The following is a 15,132-nucleotide window of genomic DNA, read 5'->3' as shown; positions in this document are numbered from 1 at the left end:
GCTGGGCCTTGCACATGCTGTGCCCTTTGTCTGGACTGCCCTCCCACTCTGCAGTGCCACCTTCACCTGGCCAGCCCCCTAGGCCAGGTCAGGCTTCTTCCCATGCATCCTGCCCTCCAAGGCTCACTGGACTCCCCTTCCCTCTGCTGGTCAGGCCCTGATCTGGATCAGATGACAGCCTGCTCTGTCTGAATTCCAAGCTCCCACGGGCAGGCCCACATCTGCCCCACTCTCCATTGAATCCTTCCCCGTGCCCATAGTAGGTACATGGTAACCATCAAATGAATGAATGAATGTATGAGTGAGGAGTGAGCTAGTTGGGAATTTACAGAAAGTTGTAAACATCTGCAAAGTATTTTGCTAGTAGTGAGCCCTGCTGGTGCAGTCACCTGCCTCTCCTCAAACCAGCCCTTAGGACAACAACACAGGCTCACCAGGTAGGGCGGTTCCTCTTTGGGTGGCCACCACCCTGAGGATGCCAGAAGGGCGGGGCTCCTGGGGTGGTACCTGAAGCCCCTTCATTGCTGCAGCTGTGGGTCTCTCACCACCAGCAAGGGATTTGCCTTGCTAAGGTGTTCACCACACAGCACCAAGAGTCGCAGGTTCATGGTGCACGTCAAGGCAGGTTGAGCACTCACATTCGATTTACGTGCAGCTTGGCTTGCTCTGAGAAGCCAGGCAGTGGTGAGAAGCAGATCCCAAAGGAAGTGGGTGTTCTCCCCACACTTAGTCCAGGCTCCCTGGCAGGGGAATTTGAGGGAGCCAGGGCTCTGAGACAGCGTTTCTACAGCAGGACAGCTCTGGAGGGCTGTGAGGAATGACTTCCCCATTGCACCTGGCTTTGGCTTGCTTGGGGAGGCACTGGGGTCCCTGATGTAGGGATGAGCCAGCCCCCTTCCCAAAGTTGGAAAAGGTCGTAAATGAGGGGTGGCTTTTACGTGCGCCCTGTTTCCTAAGTTTGGCCATTGGAGTCCAGGTTGGGGATTAGGGAGGCCTATTGGCCTAAGGTTCAAGACTGAGGCTCTGGAACCAAACTTCACTGGGTTCAAATTATGGTTCGGCATAGACTGGCTGTGTGTTCTTGGGCAAGTTGCTCCATCTCCACAGCCCTCAGAGTCCTCATCCATGAAGTAGGCATGATTGATCTGCACCTGGCCAAGGGTACTATGTAACATCAGTGGGAATCACACACAGAGCACCCAGCACACAGTAGGTGCTCCACATCATTTCCTTTCCTCGGTCCTTGGCTACCTGCTGCCTGCTGAAGTTGGAGCCTCTCTTCCACTGCAGACTGGCAGGCACCAGTCTGTTGGGGAGAAGATATTCTAGTAAATTTTTTTTTTGTTTTTTTTGAGACAGAGTCTCGCTCTTTTGCCCAGGCTAGAGTGAGTGCCGTGGCGTCAGCCTAGCTTACAGCAACCTCAAACTCCTGGGCTCAAGTGATCCTTCTGCCTCAGCCTCCCGAGTAGCTGGGACTACAGGCATGCGCCACCATGCCCGGCTAATTTTTTTCTATATATTTTTAGTTGTCCAATTAATTTCTTTCTATTTTTTTTTTTTTTCCAGTAGAGATAGAGACGGGGTCTCGCTCTTGCTCAGGCTGGTTTCGAACTCCTGAGCTCAAACAATCCGCCTGCCTCTGCCTCCCAGAGTGCTAGGATTACAGGCGTGAGCCACCGCACCCGGCCGATATTCTAGTAAATTTATCCCCAGGTGTTTCCAGAAGACTCTTCTTTGCCAGGCTCCAAGCTAAGCTCTGCAGGAAGTTTGGTAATGGGACCAGGCTGCAGCCTCAACCTAAGGTGAAGCTTGGTAAAGCGTGGTGGGGACTATGGGTTTGAGAAGGGGGTGGGGGAAATCCAAGAAGGCTTCCCGGTAGAAGTGACTTGGCCAGGTAGAGGAGGAACAAGACCAGAGAACAAAGCGGGCCCTGATGGTTTGAGTTCTGAAGTGTTTGCTTGACTTCTCCTCTGTACCTGGATGTCCTCGGGGGGCCTGTGAGCTTTCACAGAGGTCACTGCCCTGAGGAGGAACAAAAGACCCTGAAGGGGTCTCTGTCCTCCTCAAGGCAGGAGGCCATGTTGAGGACACACACAGAGGACAGCTATTTGTGGCTCAGTGAGGATTTGAGTCATGCTGGGGGTTGGGGAGGATGTGCAAGAAGGGAGATGGGGACATGTGAATCACAGAATCTGACCAGAGTGGTTGGTGACATGTGGACAGGGTCTGTCCTACCACCTCCAGTCAAGCTTTAGCTACTATGTGGGACAGGAACAGGAGGCTGGAGCTCCTGGGTTCCTCCCTGACACACCTGGTGACCTCTACAGGTGATGCCTCAACCCTACCCTGCACTCCCTGAGACCAGGCTTGGGCATGGCTCTCCCATTACAGCACCTGGCTGGGCACACAGGGATGTAGCAATATGTCCACCTCCTGAAAGCTGATCTTGCTGAGTCTCAGCTTACCTGTTTGTTAAATGGGCCTGGGCAGGTGTTATGTTCCTATCATGTCTGAGTGCCTGGGGAATGTGCTGGCGAGAGGAGACGTTGCCTACCCCAAAATGCCCACAGTCTGTGTCAGTGGCTTGGGTGGGTGGCTCCAGGCCGGGGGAACAGACAGGATCCTAGGCAGAGTGGGTAGCAAATAGCTCTCCCAGTGCCCCTGGCTGGAACCCTGTGCTTTCGCCCAGGGAGGCCTCGGCTGGTTCACGAGCTCCTCTTGCTGATTGCTAATTCCAACTCTAGACTATTGGGAAATTCACAATGACACCTGGGTGCTGGCACCTTGGAGACCACGAGCCTCAGTTACCAGGGGAGTTGCTGGTTTTATCTTGGACCTCAGGAAAGGATTCTCCCACCACTGTATGTGGTGAGCTGTAAATCACTATTACCATTTGCAGCTGCCTGTCTCTGTGTACCAGGAGGTTCTCAGCATACTGTAAAATGCAGGAATAAACTGAGTGCTGGGGTAATGGGAGCTGCAGAGGCCCCCATGGATCCCGAATCCAGGCTCTGCAGAACAGTCTCAATGTTTGTAATGATTATTTACTTAATACGAGTCGTGTTTTACGGTGCTGCCTTCTAGAATATGTTTATACTCGTCAATAACTAACTACCTTACCAGTTGCGTGTTGAGGCTTCATATAGGATTTTGCTGGGAAAATAAAAGGCAGATAATTTGCTGCCAGAGCAGTTTGAAAGCCACCAGTGTGGCTCAACTTTGTCAGTCTGCAGGTGGGAAACTGAGGCACAGATGGGAGTGAGTGAGCCTGCACAAAGCCCATAGACTCCAGCCCCGGGAACCAGAATCTAAGTGTGCGGAGAAAGTGCCATAGGGCAGGGGGTGGGTAGAGATGCTGTGCCTGCGTTCGGGGACAAGATGACAGAGATAGGGTGGAGGACAGCCCAGGGCTGGGTCACTCCTCTGCACTTTCTTCTTGCTTCCTGGAAGAAGCGGATTCCACAGCGCCAGGCCCTTCTGGGAGAGCCATGAATTATGCACGGAAGCCACAGGCCTGGGCAGGCCCATCATAAATGAGCCTTAATAATTCATGCAGAAGGGAGCCAGGGGAAGGGAGGGCCTCCTGGGCCAGCCCTGGGGCAGCCACCTCACTTCCAATCCATCTGTGGGCTCCCACTGCCCACCCCGCCTGCCTGCTCCTGTGGCCAGCCACATGCAGGCTGGGAGGGTGGCTGCAAGGTCACTGGACTCTGGGGAGGTATATTCACTCAGCAAAAGGCCTGTTCTTCCAGGCTGGAGAGCAGGAGCCTCCTCCCTCAGGGCTCACAGCCCAAGGCAGAAGCGAACAGTAAATAAGAGAGAGGATGTCTCATGGAATACCAGCTAAAATAATAACCCCAGGAGGGTACGTAGAGATCATTGGCTGTTGGGTAGTGCAATTCAAAATCGGGGTTCAAGGTGGACTTCACTGAGCATGTGACATGTGTGCCGATACCTGAAGGAGGTGAGAGAGGCCCTATGTACTTCCAAAGAGAGACTGTTCCAGGCAGAGGAAACAGCATGTGCAAGGGAGTATAGGGATATGTTCAAGCCACACTGGGGAGGCCAGTGTTCCAAGTCACCCTGAGGCTGTTGGCCTGAACAGAGGGAGCTACCATCAGCTGAAGTGGGGAGGCAGGGGGTTGGGGAAGCGGGAGAACAGGTCTAGAGGGAGGTTGGGATCTGGGTTTTAGACACATTCGGTTTGAGAGCCCTGTTACACATCCAAGTGGCCATGCCATGCCAGCAGCTGGGCGTTCAAGACTGGTGTCCTGAGCTGTGTGCATCCTGATTCTTGTGCATGAGTCCTGCAACCTTGGACACATCACTCAATTGCTCTGTGCCTTAATTTCCTCCTCTGAGGATTGGGGATAATGATCTGGCTCCTGTGAAGATGAATTAAAGCAGTGCAGTGAGATCCCTGGCTTGTCACCACTGTGACGCCTGCTCACAGGTGTAGGCCCCAGGCAGGGAGGGCCCCATCAGACCCCTTGGGACGTGGATCCCCAAGTGGCCTGTTGAGGACTCAGGCTACCCTCCTTGATTCGAGAGGGAAACAGACCTGCAGAAGCCAAGCCACAGAGCCAAGTGGCTCTCCCAGCCCTGAATAATACTGCTCCTGGCTCCAGGCCTGTTCCTTCCCCCAGTTCCTCCTGTCCCATCAGGCTGTTCTGAGTAAATATTGGGCTGGACCTGACACCCTAATTAAAGCTGGGTGACTGTTCACCATTAGGCTGAGAAGGAGGCACAGGCTTGCTGCTGCCTCTCAGCCGAGCACCAATTAGAAGGAAAAGCTCTTTCTCAGCAAAGAAAGGGAAGGGACAGCCCCGTAATTAATAACCTCATTAAGGAACAGTATTTGGGCAGGGTCCCAAGGCACACGTAGTGGAGACCTAATTCGGGCTTCAGCAACACCAGCCCCTCCCCCAGCTCCTCAGGGTTTCTGAGCTTCCCTTGTGATAAATGGGCTGCCTTCGCCCCTGTGTGCACAGGCGGGTGGGGGGTGGGTGGGAACAGTGCTCCTGGAGGTGTCATGTTGCTCACTCTAAGTATCCCTTTAACTGAATCACAAACAGGTAGAAGATGGGCCAGTTCCCTTCGAGTTCTATGCCTCAGTTTACTTGCTTGTGAAATGGTGGATAGCTAGCTGGGGAGCCTTAATCTACCATGAATCAGCTGGGCAAGCATGCTCCTTTCTCACTCTGGCCTCAGTTTCCCATCCATGGTCTATATAGGGGGCCCACATCTCAAGGCATTGTGATCTTGATGGCCTTGAGTGGCTTGACCCAGGTGGCCTTTGGGGAGTAAGTGACCTCAGCTGAACTGTTGCCCTCTGCCTGTCCTGTCATCCTCAGGAGGCCTGAGAGTCTTCTCTCCTGCATGGACAAGCAGGAAGGAAGGTCTGGTCACAGAAAGCCCTGCCCTACCCCAGGGTTCCCCGGTCAATGCACCAGGGAGGTCTCCCCTGTGCCAGGGCTCAGGCAGGGCAGGGAGGGACTGCAGCCCACCTGGAGGCCCCAGTCTAAGGAGGAGGCACAGCCATCCTGCACTTAGGGAGCTTCAGGTCCACGGAGGGAGACTGGACTGGTGGGGAGCAGCCCTGCTATCCCTCATGAGCCTGTGGAGCCGTCATCATTGCTGGCATCCTTGCGTGGGGCCGTGGTTCCTACTTGCCTCCTGTTGGGGTCCCGGGAAGTGAATGGGGTGGTGAACTTTATCTCCATTTTCCAAATGGGAAAACTGAAGCCTAAGAGGACATGTCTGGTGCGGGGTCTTGTAAGAGCCGGGGCTGGATCCAGCCCCTCCGTCCAAGTACAGAGGGACACCCCCCGAGTAGTCAGGGAGAACTGCCCAGGGGACGTGGCCCCGGAGACGCCGCAATCCTGGAGTGCAGCCTTGAGCTTCCTGCCCTTTGCATCAGGGCTAGGACCTAGGGGAGGGGCCAGCCATGTCCCAAGCCCTGCTTCAGGCCCAGGCCACAGCTGCTTTCTGAGCTTTGAGTGACCACACCCTCTCCAGTCTGGAAGAGGGGAGCGGCTCCCTTGTGCACTGCCAGCTTGTCTTCCCCTGGGGCGGGGTCAGCCTAACACAGTCCCCTCCAGCCCACGCTCTCTTGGGCTCTCTTCACGTTTATGTCTTTCCGTCTGTCACTCCCTCCCCCAACCCGCCCATGTCCGTCTTTCTTTTCTCTTCAGGAAACTGCAAAGGCACTGAGGTGGGAGGTGGCAGGCCGGCTGAAATATAACCAGAATAATTAAACAGCACTTTATTTCAAATTGTTGCTTCCCCCAGAGGTGGGAGAATAGTTTGGCCAGCCTGTCACGAGAGAAGCATGAGACCTGGGGCTCCACCATTGCCGAGTTTGGTTCACCGTGCCCTTGGCGACAAGCAGCCTCTGCTGTGCCTGCTCCCGCACACTCCTGCCTGCCCAGCCTCGTCCTGTGCCCACATCCACCCCTCCCGCTTCACCTGCTGTCCCACCCTCAGTATCCACCCGCTCCCTGCCACTGCCAAGCTGAGGGGAGGGCTGCAGACTGCTTGTAGGCCCCCGGTGGAACAGTTTATCCAGACAGGCTATCTGGTAGAGGCAGCAAGGCTTTGATGACAGAAAATGCCTCCATGTGGGTGGCAAGAAGGCCTGAAGAGGCAGAGCTTGGGGCTTCCAAGTCCCTCGCTCTCCTGGGCCTGCCCCTCTGCTCTTGAGCAAAGCCCCTCCCCTTCCCTTCTCGCCCCTCACTGGGTCCAGCGCCCACACCCACCCGAGCCCTCTGAGGGTGAACCTGCAGTGTCACCTGTCTCTGGTTTTTTGATTTGTTTAATTATAGATGAGTTTTCTGCATAATTTATTCCAAAAGCCTGGATTATACTGTACAATTAAATCACATTCTGATCAACAACTTCACATATAAAATTAACAACTGGCAACAGTTTAATCTATGCTGCTGCATCTGCACGCAGGCTCTGGCTCTTCCCCTTCCCCCAATCCCTCTCATCCCCCTCCCTTCCCCACCTTGCCCTCCCCCTCCCATCTGGGTGAGCATTTGCAGCTGGCCTCTGAGAGTCTCAGTCGTTCTATCTGCTAAAGGGGTCCTCAGCTGCAGCTCCTCACCCCATGCATGGTGACGTTGCTCCCTTGCCTGATAGTGACACCCTCCTCACGCTCCCCAACTCCTCTCGGTTCTGAAACATGCCCTGGAGATCAAGGCCTAGCATCCCACAACACATGGTGTCATCTTCTTTCCTGTGGAGCTGCCTCAGCCTCCACCCCCCATGGACCCTCCCCACCAGGTGCAGGCATTCCTCAAAGATTTCCTGAGCCCTCAATAAGTTCTTAGATTTGGGGGGAGGGGTCTGTCCCTCAGGGAACTCCCCAATAACAATACTACCCATCGAGATTTCCATGTGGCTTTGTCCTGGCTATTCAGCCAGGCCAGGTGTCACGCCTGTAATCCTAGCACTCTGGGAGGCCAAGGTGGGAGGATTGCTTGAGGTCAGGAGTTCCAGACCAGCCTGAGCAAGAGCGAGACCCTGTCTCTATAAAAAGTAGAAAAATTAGCCAGGTGCGGTGACACATACCTGTAGTCGCAGCTACTTGGGAGGCTGAGGCAGGAGGATCACTTGAGGCCAGGAGTTTGAGGTTGCAGTGAGCTATGATGACGCCACTGCACTTTAGCCCAAGCAACAGAGTAAGCAAGAGTCTGTCTCAAAAAAAAAAAAAAAAAAAACCCAAAAAACCTATTCAGCCAGTCATTATTACCCCCATTTATAGGTGGAAAAGCTGAGGTTTCAGGGGACAGAACTCCCCAAGGTCACACAGCTGGCAGAGACAGCTTCTCCCCCATGAGGCTCTCCAGAGGCTACACTGTCCTGGAAGGATGGGCTCATGGAACTGATGGAGGCAGGAGGACAGGTCTGGCTTCTCTCTAAGTATATGACCCTGCTCCCATCTTTGACAGGGGCTTCAGTTTTCTTGTCTGTGAAATGAAGCCACAGTGCCTTCACCACCCTTTCCCCACCCCGGGTTCGGGCACGTTGGAGGATGTGGTCTCTCTTGCCCACACCAGTAAGCCACTGCAGCCCCTGGCTGCACGTATCTCCTCTCAGACAATCTCCTTACTGTCTGGTTAATTTGGCACTTAGAAGCACTTAGGGATAAGCAATGTCATCTCAATGAAGAACATGGAAAATCACGAGGATGTGGGGAGCCAGGGGTATGTGGGTATGTGGCCCGTGAGCCACACTGTCTAGTCAGGAAGGCTTTGGCTGAGCCGGGAGCTGGGCACTTGGGTCCAAGGAAGGATTCAGTCAATTGTCTTTGCCCCATTGAGTGGGGCCATGGGTCCTGATGCATCCCCCATCCTTCCAAAGCCCCCATGCCCTTCTGCTGGATTGAGTATGACTGCCTGGCGAGGGTTGGACTTGGCTTGGTGATTAGCTGCTCCGGCCTCAAGGCAGGAAGGCTACAGGTACGTAGTCAACTCCGGCCTCCTCAGTGCCCATATGTCACCCCTCAGAGCCAGCACTGGGACACTGGCCAAACCCTAGAACCCACAAAGTTACATCCCTGTCACGATGGACTGAATTATCCATCATGTTCTTTTTAAGTTTAGGATGTACATATTTGCCTTCCTAATTGGGTTCGATTTAGGTGAATAATCAGAGTAACTTGTTTTCCCTGGAATTGTGCTGAGGGGCAGTGAGCTAGGGCCTGGGGTCTGCCTGGCAGGTCCAGGATGCTAGACTAAGGGCTAGAGCCACCCTAGACCCTGGGAGGGGGTGTATGTGTCCTGATATGTTGTGACAGGCCAGTCCCTGAAGCCCATAGCAGAGTCTAGAGCTGCTCAGCCTGGGGGTGGAAGTGGGGAGACGGTGTGTGTGTGTGTGTGTGTGTGTGTGTGTGTGTGTGTGTGTGTGTGTGTGTGCAAGAGAGAGAGAGAGAGAGAGAGAGAGAGAGAGAGAGGGGGGCGAGGGAGGGAGGGAGAAAGAGAGAGGGAGGGAAGGAGAGAGGGAGAGAGAGTATGTATGTGAATTGGGCTTTATCCTGAGATTTGGCTCTTCTAAAAATTATTTTAGTGTTGAAATAGCCTTTTTAGATGAAATGATGGTGATTATAATAATAATGTGTTGTCTGAGCAAAATAAAACATGGCATTCATGTCTGTTCTCCCAATTAATTTTCTTTTACTTATCTGTGAAATCCTAGAAACAGAGACCTATAGACATATTAGGAAAGAGTCAACAGCCTGGGGTAGAATCAGTGGTGTACTGGTAAATGTTTACAGTTTGCTCTCCAGGGGGAAATAACCATTGTTTCTAGCATTTGCCAATTTCCATGGTGTAAATATTCCTACTATGACTGATTTCAAGTTCCCAAGGTGATGGCACTGAATGCAGAGTTGGGAAGAGGTACACGTGATTGGCTTTTGTGAGTCAGCGCTTGCAACTCCAGCACACTTCTGGGTCAAATCCTGCATTCACTACTTCCTGGTGCCTCAGTTTCCTCATCTGTGAGTTGGAGATGATAATGTTTGCTTCTTTGTGAAGATTGAAGTGAGAAAGCAGGTGATGTGCTGGCATTTCATCTTGTACATATTAGTCCCAGGAAAGATTATGATTGGCATTTTGTCCCCTAGACCAGTGAATGGCTGAGGTCAGAGTCGGAGCCAGGCCAGAGCTAATAGTTCCCTTTGGCGATCAGATCTGACTCTGCCCATTTGTCTGCCGCCTGCCTGGCTGGACACAATACTATGTGGCAGCCCATCCCGACATTGGCCTCCAGGCTTCATCTCAGGAGCACAGAAAAGCCACCTGCTGCCTTGTCCATCTGCAGCCAGGCCCAAGAGATCAGCACCTGGTGGACAGTAGCCAGGGGCCGAGCAAGCTCTCAGTTCTCCACTGGGTTCTGCCTTCCCCAGGCTGGTGGCTGGGGCCTGACTGCCCTTCTTAGCCCAGCCTGTAGCCTGGCCTCCTCCCCAACTCAGGGTTAGATTTCCCCCTGTGGTGGCAAGCGGAGGAGGGAATCAGGCTGTGGCTCAGCCAGCAACAAGCCGAAGCTAATACTTCTTTCTTTTGATGTTGATTTTTTTTTTCCATCACGGTCCTGACATTCAGCTTGGCAAATTGCAATTAGTGATCTGCCCGCCTCCTCCTCTGAGTTCCCATGCCAACCGACCCGGGCACACACAATGGCATGGGCCCAGCCCCCCAGCCCCAGGCCTGAGGAGGGATGCAGGGTAGGGGGCTGGGTAGAGGCTTGGCTTTTCTGACCCAGGGAACCAGAAGAGAGTCCTGGCCCTGAGTGGCACTGGGGAGGTGGCAGGCCCAGGGAGGGGTGTTGGGGCCAGATACAATCTCCTGGGCCCTATGGCTGCTGGGGTACTTCCAGGGGCTTGGAACTGGCCTCATCCTACCCCTCCTGTTCCCTATGGGCTATGCTTAACCCATGGCTTGTTTAAATCTTTGTGGTAATTCTTTGGTGGGCCCCCTTGGAAGGGCTTTGCATGCAGAACAGAAGTGTGTCAAGTGGGATGGGGAAGTTGAGATACCTTTTCGGATGCATGAGAACAGGGAGCCTTGGTCACAGCAGAGAGCGCCTTTGGCTATGTGGCGAGTGTTTCTCTGGCTGGCTGAGACCAGATTTTGCTTACCTGATGTGACTCTGCCTAAGGAGGGGGTCACAGATTTGAACCCAGGTGAGGCCTCTGCCCAGATACCTTCCTTTTTCCTGGTTGTAGGGCTAAGAATATAGGGCCGTGTGACCAACTGTCCATCCTGTCCACTCACAAAGATCCCTATGCAGCATGCTTGACTCGCCTATTCTCATGCGTTCTTGTGATACCCTAAGAGATAGCCCCGAATTATCCCCTATTCCAGAGGAGGCAGCTGAGACACAGATGGGTTAAGATGATCCCAGGGTGGCACCAATATGAGAAGACCTGCTCAGACTATGGCTCAAGGGGATTGTGGGGTTTGCCAGGCCCCCATAAAGGGGTGGGCTGGTCTGCAGTACCTGTGAGTAGGTGGTTCCTGAGGGACACCTGGCAATGAGCCTCAGACGAACGAACATCTGTTTCCCAGAAGAAGGCAAGGCTGTCTGAGCTGGAATTCCCCATGTCCACTGCTCAGGTGAGGCCCAGAGGGGCAGAGACCCGCCCTAGGTTACACAGTGACTTGGTGACAGCAGTGTTCCCTCCCCTTCCCCAGATCCCACCTGGCCTTGGGGACAGGAGGCTCCAAGATCCAGCAAACTCCCCCACCAACTCCCTCACGCACTCCTCCCTGGTGTCCAGAAGTCCCCATGTTCAGAGCAGCTACATCAAGGGCTGGCTCTTCACGGTGAAAAATAGTCTCCCTGCAGGCTTTTCCGAGCTGCTGAACTTCCTCAGTGCGTTCACAATACACTTGTCTCTGCTCCCTGGCTGGCCGACAGAGCTGGGGCCACCAGGTCTGGACTTCAAAGGGGACTCACAGGCACATGCTGGTTCCTTGCCTCTGTTTCTCCTCTAGTGAAAATTGGGATGTGAGTGGGTGGCTGCTCTTGGTCCCCTCTGGGTGGCTGGGGCTGGGCCGCGCCAGCTCCAGGTGGGCCCTCCTGATGGCTCTCTCCTCTCTGCACGCAGAATGCAGCACTGGGCCCGGCGCCTAGAGCAGGAGGTCGACGGCGTAATGCGGATTTTTGGAGGCGTGCAGCAACTCCGTGAGGTGAGCCCCATGCCATTTGCTTTCCCTCAGGGACCCTCTTCCCAGGGGATGGGGAAGAGCTTTAGAAACAAGGAGTGAGGGCGATTTGGCATTGTTGAGGTCCAGCATGGTGGTGACTGCTGGGCCCATGGGGACAGGTGGGGAAATGACTAGAAAAACAGTGGGCCCCTGGGTCTTTGCTGCTCTTCCTGAGGTGATTGTTGGAGCAGTGACCCGACTCCGATGAAGACTTGTCACTGAAAGGGTGTTGGGCTTTTCAGGTTTCCAGGAAGGTGAGGTCTGTGTTTGAGGCAGCGCCTGGGGTGGGACCCTCGAGAGGCCAGTGGATGCAGGGGTGCACGGAAGCCAAAGGGACAATGCACGAAACAGATAGGATGGCCGGTTCCAGCAACCCCGAAAGCAGGCTCGAGGCACTGTAGCGTAAGACGGGACGAGTGGAAATCCTGTGCCTGGCGGGATGAGGGATCAAGGTGCGGGAGGGGTGATTGATTAGGCACCAGCCACCACATTCATCCTGGGAGATTATGTTAATGTTTGAAATAGTGATGTGAAGAGCAGGCCATCCGTCACCCCCAGAAGGCTGCAAAATGTGTTGCTGTCAGGCCACGGGCTCCCGAGCCATTGCTCTTTATGTAGAGATGGAGAGGCTCAGAGAGCTGCGCCCTGGAGCAGTGGGGGTGGGATTCCCAGGGTACATGTGGGTCTTCGAGGATCTTGTTGCTGGGGGCTTGGGCCAGGAGGTACTGGCCAGAACTGGGCAGGGGTTAATGGGGGGACCTCCTGCTGACAGTTGGCCTGAGAGCAGCAGAGTAAACTGACTTGCTGTTGGTGGTTCAGTCAAGAGTCCAGGTCCAGGGTTTGGTGACTCTATACCCGCTGTGTTCCTGTCATCCCTGCTGGTCAGGGCCAGGATGTAACCTTGGTGGGGCAGGGACTATGGGGTTGTCCTCAGTCCTTTCCTCATGCTTGGCTTAGCTGGTGTGCAGGAAATGGGGTGGTTGTGAGTGTGTTGAGGTTAGCCATGGATGTAGGACCTCTGGCACAGGATGGCACTGATTGGGGTGGCTGATTGGGTGTAACATGGTCAGTGGGGGAGTCCAGGTCTGGAGGACATGCAGCTTGCTGGGTGTCCTCTCCACAGCGGCCTGGCGCCTCTGAGCCTCCCTTTCCTGGTTGCTGGGCTTGAATCGCAGTGGCCCCATCACACTCTCTTCCTATGAACTCTCAATGACTCAGCCACACTTGGAGGCCAGCAGGGCTTTCCAGAGAAAGCGCTGTAGGAAAAGCTATTCCGGAACAGGAGTCAGTTTAGGTTCAGGAATAGCACCCAGCACTAACCAGAGTCTAAGTGGCAACTGCCAAGTACAACTGTGTAGGTTAATGAAGGAATGACAGTTCCCTGGAATGTGCATCGTGCACCTTTCCAAATTTCATATCGGGGCATAAAACATATCCTGCATGCGGAATTAACCATGCACCTCCAATCAACAATCCTCCATGCTTTGAATCCTCAGCTTGGAGACATTGTTTATTTTGTACTCATGGGCAACTCAGACCCTGAAAGTTTGTCAATGAGAAAATAATGTACACATTCATGCCTGAGACTCAGATCTGTCTAGACCATTGAGTTTGCTAGATGGTGAGGACCAGACATGGACTCCCAGCTTAGCGTACCCACTGTGTGCCCCTGGGTGAGTCCTGGACCCTCTCTGATCCTTATTCTTGACCCATGGTGTGGCTGGGAAGTCTGGAGGGACGAGGTGGCGAGAATGGCAACGGACAGGCCGATGCAGATATGCCCCTTTTTTTAGAAATCAGATTTGAGTTTCCCTCATTGATCATTTTCACTCCTAGGCTGTGTTCCCTTCCTTTCTGATGGGACTTGAGTGATTCCGGACACTTTCCTCCATGAGCATGTCCTCCCCCACCCCCACCTGCCCAGCAGTCACCAAGGTGGCTGTACAGCTGGCTTGTGGCAGAGCTAGGGCTTGGACCCAGGCTCCTGACCCCTGTTCCAGGGTCTGCTCCTCCCCTGGCCTCCTTCCCCTCTTGTGAGACAGACAGGATGAGCCTGGGGCAGTGGGGAGCTGGGCCGGAGCAGGGCTGTGTGTGGTGTGGCAGGCAGGCAGGAAAGTGCTGACCTGGCGTCCAGCTCCTCCTGGCAGCCCCTCTGCTGCTGATGGCTGCCAGCTCTCCAGCGGCTCTCTGTCCTGCTCCAGTTTTTTCTCACCTGCTTCCTCAGCCTCTTACTTCCTGCTGACAGCTCTGGGGCTGCTTCTTGGCACTGGGCACTCTGGTGAAGTGGGGGGTTGGGGGGCCAGACGTAGAGTTCTGGAGGAAGAGAGCAACCCTGTGGGAGCAGGAAGGAATGAACCCTGCCCCTGACTGAGCCACCATTGCTCTCCTTCAGATGCATATGAGAGGGCCCATGTGCCCAGCCCATGCCTGGCTCTGACAGGTCAGCAGGATGCTTGGAGCAGAGCCCTGACCCAGCTGTGGATGCTGCCGTGTACCCTGACACCAGCTCTGCCAAACAGACAGATTTGCCCCTCCCCTACTGGGACTGCCCCTCCTCAGGCCTCCTTGAGCTGATTCTGAGCTGCCCCCAAACACCTGCAGCTGGAGTGATCTTAGTATCAGGCCCCCTTGGCCTTCTCCCTGGTGGTTGTACTCCCTGCCTGCCCCATCCTAGAGGCTGCTCCACCCCCAGTAGCTTGGAGCCACGAGGGCTGGCAGCTGCAAGAGTGCAGAAACTGCAGACAGTAGCATTTGGGAACATTTTCCTTGCCTTGGCACTTTCCTTTTCCTGACCTCACCACAACCCCATGGGGGCATGGCTGGGTACAGACCACAGCCCATTTGTAGTTTGGAAACCATGACATACTTCAGCAGGGTACAGGGGTTGTCTGTGAAGACCCCATCACATTTCGTCATCTAACCCCAGGCCTAGTGCATAGCCGGAGCTCCTGCTATGACCTGGTACTCCCATGCCATCCCACCCCCATCCTTAGCCAGATACCCTGAGCCACACCCTCCTGGGTTCCCCAGCACCCCACCCCCCGACCCAGCCCTGGCCCACTCTTGCCCTGAATGGGCCACAAAAACGTAGACCCTGGTGCTGTCCACCCCCTCCAGAGTCCCTGGAGGCTGAGCAAAATCTCCTGAGCCCTCTTCTCCACCCTCCCCCATCAGCACCATATTGTCCCCATCCTGGGGGGAGAGCAGAGAGCATACGCTTGGGCTCTGAGCTCATTTACATAATGAGGCTGATCAGGATGAATAATTCATCAGGTGCCTGGGGGTGCACAGGGGTGGGGGCAGGGAGGATGTGGAGATGGGCAGATCTCCCCTTTCTAAAGCCCAGGCTAGTCTGATGGGTACAGCCAGGGACCTACCCGCTTCTGTCTTGGTGTCTAGGGTACAAGGGGAACAC

At 54.5% G+C, this 15,132-nt stretch overlaps 1 protein-coding gene across 3 annotated transcripts in view; it reads left to right on the top strand.

The window, feature by feature from the left end:
• CACNA2D2 (calcium channel, voltage-dependent, alpha 2/delta subunit 2) overlaps positions 1-15,132 on the top strand; it is a 137,948-nt gene that overhangs the window by 16,214 nt on the left and 106,602 nt on the right. For all 3 annotated transcript variants that reach the window (XM_012665825.1, XM_012665817.1, XM_012637654.1), the window contains exon 2: positions 11,618-11,699. In XM_012665825.1, the coding sequence (XP_012521279.1) occupies positions 11,618-11,699 (82 nt within the window). The remainder of the gene's footprint in view (positions 1-11,617; positions 11,700-15,132) is intronic.

The sequence above is a fragment of the Propithecus coquereli genome, unplaced genomic scaffold (assembly GCF_000956105.1).
Source record: "Propithecus coquereli isolate 6110/MARCELLA unplaced genomic scaffold, Pcoq_1.0 Scaffold1, whole genome shotgun sequence".
Classification (NCBI taxonomy): Eukaryota; Metazoa; Chordata; class Mammalia; order Primates; family Indriidae; genus Propithecus; species Propithecus coquereli.
This window is presented reverse-complemented; position numbering and strand designations above follow the sequence as displayed.